Source organism: Limulus polyphemus, unplaced genomic scaffold (assembly GCF_000517525.1).
Source record: "Limulus polyphemus unplaced genomic scaffold, Limulus_polyphemus-2.1.2 Scaffold2966, whole genome shotgun sequence".
In the NCBI taxonomy this organism is placed as follows: domain Eukaryota; kingdom Metazoa; phylum Arthropoda; class Merostomata; order Xiphosura; family Limulidae; genus Limulus; species Limulus polyphemus.
In genome coordinates this window covers 87,157-93,607 of record NW_013668576.1, presented here as the reverse complement: position 1 = coordinate 93,607, position 6,451 = coordinate 87,157, and the positions used below count along the sequence as shown (strand labels likewise).

At 29.6% G+C, this 6,451-nt stretch overlaps 1 protein-coding gene across 1 annotated transcript in view; it reads right to left on the bottom strand.

Annotated features, from left to right (window-relative positions):
- Positions 1-3,733: 3,733 nt before the first annotated feature.
- The window catches only part of LOC111087997 (CUB domain-containing protein 2-like), a 63,956-nt gene continuing 61,238 nt past the window's right edge, over positions 3,734-6,451 (bottom strand). Inside the window, exon 3 of the mRNA XM_022396669.1 lies at positions 3,734-5,877. Coding sequence (XP_022252377.1) covers positions 5,636-5,877 — 242 coding nt within the window. The 3' untranslated portion in view covers positions 3,734-5,635. The remainder of the gene's footprint in view (positions 5,878-6,451) is intronic.

Sequence of the window (6,451 nt, the reverse complement as noted above, 5' to 3'; positions counted from 1 at the left end):
TACTCTTAATAACAAACAATGATATTATCAAATATTCTTAATAACAAACAATGATAGTATCAAATATTCTTAATAACAAACAATGATAGTATCAAATACTCTTAATAACAAACAATGATATTATCAAATATTCTTAATAACAAACAATGATATCATCAAATATTCTTACTAACAAACAATGATAGTATCAAATATTCTTAATAACAAATAATAATATTAACAAGTATTCTTAATACCAAATAATCATATTATCAAATATTTTTAATAACAAACAATGATATTATCAAATATTCTTAATAACAAACAATGATAGTATCAAATACTCTTAATAACAAACAATGATATTATCAAATATTCTTAATAACAAGCAGTGATATTATCAAACACTCTTAATAACGAACAATAATATTAACAAGTATTCTTAATACCAAATAATCATATTATCAAATATTTTTAATAACAAACAATGATATTATCAAATATTCTTAATAACAAACAATGATAGTATCAAATATTCTTAATAACAAACAATGATAGTATCAAATACTCTTAATAACAAACAATGATATTATCAAATATTCTTAATAACAAACAATGATATTATCAAATATTCTTAATAACAAACAATGATAGTATCAAATACTCTTACTAACAAACAATGATAGTATCAAATACTCTTAATTAACAAACAATGATATTAAGAATATTTGATAATAACAAACAATGATAGTATCAAATATTCTTAATAACAAGCAATGATATTATCAAACACTCTTAATAACGAACAATAATATTAACAAGTATTCTTAATACCAAATAATGATATTATCAAATATTTTTAATAACGAACAATAATATTATCAAGTATTCTTAATAACAAATAATGATATTATCAAGTATTCTTAATGACGAACAATGATATTCTCAAGTATTTCTAATAAAGAGCAATGATATTCTCAAGTATTTCTAATAAAGAGCAATGATATTATCAAGTATTCTTAATAACAAATAATGATATTATCAAGTATTCTTAATGACAAACAATGATATTCTCAAGTATTCCTAATAAAGAGCAGTGATATTATCAAGTATTGTTTAAATGAAATAAAGAAAATCTAAATAAAACTGAGGAAATACAGTTAACTTTAAAGTTAATAACTGATGTTTTTTTCTTTTACCCGTGTTTTAACCTGAATTGGATAACTCATTAAAAATGTTATAAATGAAATAAATATTTGTTTTTAATTAACAGATTGTTATAGCATTAAAACATGCTTGATATTTAAATTTTAGTCCAACAGTAGTGGCACAGTAGTATGTTTTCGGACTCACAACTCTAGACACCAGATTTCGATACCCGTGGTGGACAGAGCACAGGTAGTCCATTGTGTAGCTTTGTGCTTAATTACTACTAACTAACTGTTAACAGAAGCTAGTGATATTCCTTTAATTATTCACGTGTCGAGAACAAAAATGACAATTTTGACAGCAGTAAAATATGGTACAAAAGTACTTATTACATGTTAGTGAAAAGTGAGCTGTTTTTATTTTCAGCTATATTTAAATAATTAATTCTGTCAAAATAAAAATTATTCAAGCCGTCAAGTATCGAACACCTTCCGGGTATAAAACCCCTGGGTTTTGAGTGTGATCTCGGTAAGAGAATCTGTAGAATGAAGACGATGTGAAGGGACCGGAAATGTAATTTTGCTGTTAGTGTAGGTTTTAGAACTTTTACCTGCCTATCAGGAACTTTCTGAAATAATTATTAATTTGTTTCATGTTATATTTACTGTGTAACAAACAATACTTGTTTGGTTTATTCAATGGAGGTATTACATTTCGTTTGTCTGTGTGCTTGATTAATGATAAATATAACACGAACTGTTTGAATTATTCCTCGAAACTGTATGTTTCAGGCGTTTATCGATAAAACAAATAATGCATATATATTTATTTATATTACTACATATAGAATGAGTCATATTAACACATAATCAACATGATGCAATCGCTAGATAATGGATGATGGATTTTGCGCGATCTGTTCTAACGAGTTCGTAATTTTTATTCCAAAAGTGGGCTCACAGCTAGCACTTAGGTGAATAGTGAGGCACTACGAATGAGAGCAGCTGTCAGCGAGATGAACACATTACCATGGATACGAAGAAAATAGCTAGAATGATCTAGTAAATTGGTAATTAAACATAATCAAGGAAAGTTCGTGTTTCAAGTGCATACTTATAAAATAAAGATTATAGCATTCGTCGTTAACGACCCTTGGTACTGGTACTAAATTGTTGGAACTGAGCAAGACGTGCGTTTGTTTTTAATTTTATACGTAATTGCCTTGGTACTATATACTGATATAAAAACTACCATAATTGTTGCTTAGCAACGAGACCCCCAATTACTTGGAAACCTCACCAGTAAATATGTACATTTATAAGTAACTTACCATCAAAGCATAATCATCTGCCACTTTCACACCATGGTTACTGATTTATTTCTTAGCTTATACAGAGTGTGAAGTTTGTTTACATACATGGGCTTCGCAGTTCGATCTCACTTAATTAATAATTACCAAATTCCATTTATGACCCTTAATCAAGTTCGAAGAAACCCAGTGAAACCCTACAGCTCCTTGATAGGTAAAAAGCTAGGATTTCTCGGAATCCTACTGCCTCTTCAGGGGTAAAAAGCTAGGATTTTTCCGGATCCTGTTTACCAACTACCTTTTTTGTCATACATTTTTAGTGCTAACCGATCTATAACAGCTGGTGTTCAGAAAAGAAGAAAGTTTTAGATATTTTGCAAGATTCTTTTGTTAATTTATATACGGGGAGCTCTATTTTATATTTATGTTTCTAACGCAAATGAAGACCAACAGTTTGGCACGCTAACCATTGAGCCACACTTAGCCTTGCAATAAATAAAACGTTTTAAAACATTCTTTTACTATATTCGGTGTGGTAATTTTTAATGATATTTTTTTTTATGAATAAATCATTGATTCCTGCAAAAGAAAAAATCTCTTATTGTTCTATTCGCACTAACAATATGTAAATATACAATTTCTCGCAAATAGCACAGTCGTCTATAGCGAAATTATTTTATCTTGAAAATAACATTTTCGAAGAAAATCTTGTTATGATTTGAGAGTAAATCTCATCAAGACAGCCAGTACTGAACTAATAGCGACATCAGTATCATTAAAGGTGACATAACGTTTGTTACGTAAACATAGAAGGTCAATCATTCGAGTTTAGCAAGTTGACATCATTTTATTAAGATTCATTTTCCCTCACAAACATTTGCGGAACTCTCTATTTACATATGAAAACTAAATTTATTATTTGAGGTTAAGGTGATAAATACGAAGATGTAGGTATAGTATGAATATTTTCCAAGACGACTGATATGAGCAAGGATATCTCAGACTTTCAAAGGGGCATGATAATCGGTGATATTCTAGCAGGAGTATTGCTAGCAAACAGTATTTTTTTTAACCGGTTGCTATTTTGTTTTGCAATACACTTGCACGCTATTTGTAGAATATGTATTGAGATTACTTATACATATTTTTTATTACGTGAGAAATTGTATACCTTTTTCGTTCTTAACGTATGCTTGATGGTATTCTCTTGTACGTCTGCATAGCTTACCTTTCATAATTAATGTTTTAATAATGTGTATTTCAATCGTAATTCAATACGAGAACTCACGAAACAAATAACTGCACAGATCTTTATTGAAAAAAAATCATTTTGTATCTAGACACACGAAGAATGTTACACATCCATTATCGTTAACAGCGATTTCAATTTCACTGCGGGATGATTATCTGCAATACGATAATTCTATAATGAAACACTACACAACACTGCCACCATTTTAATTAGTTTAAACCTAATTCTAACCTATAATTAAACCCGTTTTAACATAACTACAGCACTAATTAGTTAAGGAGATAAAATATTTCAAAGTTCTTACTTTCAATTACATTGTTCAATTTTTATCTTTTGAAATAATTCTTAGTTTACTTTTGAACTACATTTTTCAATAATTTTTAAAATATCATTTCTATGGATTGTTTTATGTATAAAATTTCATGACACATTCCTGACAGTAGGTAGGCTTACACTACAAGACAGTACCACTGAAACCAACTGGAAATTTAACATCGAAAATGTAATAGGAAAAAGCTCCTTTTCAATCAGAACTTAATGAATAAAGATTAATTTATAAAAAGTTTATCTTCCAACGGAAATTAGCATCCCATTTTCTTACTTCTTGGTCACAATTAAAATGTTAACTTACTTCTTTTAGAGTTAGGTCCTATTAAACAACGTGTTCAATGTTCTGAAATATTTGGAAAGAATATCAGGAGGTTAAAACACAGTTCCTCTTTTGGTTTAATGTTCTGAAAACTTATTTCTCCCGCCCTCTTAAATTTCTGCTCACAACAGATATCGATCTATTTCTACTTTAATCTCAGCTGACTGAATGAAGGTAAAAGCTTACATTTCTTTCTCGTTTGTTTCTTAGTCGATTCAAATCCAATTTTCTTTTATGTTCAGTTTGACAACTATTGAGAGCAGCTGTGATACTTGCTCACTGAAGGAAGGTTGACTGTCGATGTATCCTATAGAAAGTCTATATTACCCAACGCCTTTAGGGAAAGGAATTAAGCAAATATTTACATGTTTGAAATCAATAACGTGGAGGATTTTATTATAAATACTGACACTTAAATCTTTCAATTTCATACAGTTTTCTGTAAAATTATGTTTCCCAATATTTCGAAAATAGTGAGGATGATGATAATAAATAATAAACATATTTTTTCAGGAGTAATTAACGAAAATATTGTGTGATGATAAAATCTATGAAGCTGAATAAAACTACATAATGCCTAAACAGAAAATATGAACAAATTCGTGACTGATGATGCGAAGTAAGGCTTTTATTGATATATCTAAAACATTTTAATACGTTTGACCTTTTCATTAGGTCAGTTTCAATTCCATATCAAGAAGCCGTTGCCATGGTATCAGTTGGTGTAATGTTGCTATGGCATCAAGGAGTGTGATGCTGTTATTGTACCAGTAGGTGTGACGTTGCTATGGTATCAAAACTTAAGAAGTTTGGTTTCTTAAAGGACAATTACTATACGTTTATCGAATCTATGAGCAGTGTCGGTCAAATGGAAGCAATTAAATAAGATATATTAATTATACTAACCAGTTTATTAGTAGTGTAATTTTATTTTGTATGAAAAATCTATTGCCCAATGGAAATATTATAATGCATAACTTACATTCTCCTTTTTCTAATGTTATTTAGATTAAGTAACAAAACTTATACAATGAAAATCTAGCTTCAAATAATGTGGCGAAACTTGTCTCTTGTTAACTATATTGATTCAGTGTCTTTAGTTCTGTTGCTATTTGATAACTGTTAGGCTACACAAAGTAATAAACTGTATTTAAATTAATCCTGTTGTTACCGGAACTATCTTTAAGTTAATTTTGCATGCCAATCACAAGGTCCGCCCTAGGAAACGTTCTTTGTTATCAAATAATTACATGTTGATTGGATTTTCTGATTAATTCTAGAAATAAACAAGACATAATTAGTTTTCATTAGCTGTAGAGTACGTTCCGTGTTTAGTATCTTGTGTCGTTTTTGTGTTTTGGGGGGTCATTTCACGTGCTTCCACAGAATTATTGTTGGGTTTCACATACGATTCATCGGTGACCAGTTGTTCTGACGGACATTCAACCTGTGTGACGTCAAAGAGGAAACCAGCACGTGAGGTGGCGTAATCACTTCGGAATCGACCTGACATCTCATTGTTTGGGAAGTTCATCTCAACTAAAAATAAATTAAAAGAAGTTATCATCATATTAGATGCACGGGAATTGTGGTATCGCATGTTTGAATATTGAATATATGTTACCATATAACACTACTAAAGACACTTTCATACCAAGATAAAATGGATATTCCCATTACTTAACATAGAATAACTAGGTGGCGTTTTTCTTAGCACAGTCAACATTGTCTTTCGTATACGATGAAGAAGTGCTTTGGGCATCTTAACAAACTTCTTTGGCGAGAAGATTTCTGATGAAATAAGAGAAACAAAAATATCACGTTTCGCTTATCCTGTTATTATCCTTGTCTGAATATAATAATACTGCTGTATATCTGCAGTAGAAAAACGTTAACTGTCAATTTTTCGTATCTTACATTGCCGTTTACCGCTATATGTGGCATTTTTATATGGATTAAATGTCTTAATTGGTGGTCTATTAATTTTTCCATATAAGTGGCGTTTTTATATGAATTAAATATCTTAATTAGTGGTCTATTAATATGTGGCGTTTTTATATGGATTAAATATCTTAATTGGTGGTCTATTAATTTGTCCATATATATGGCGCTT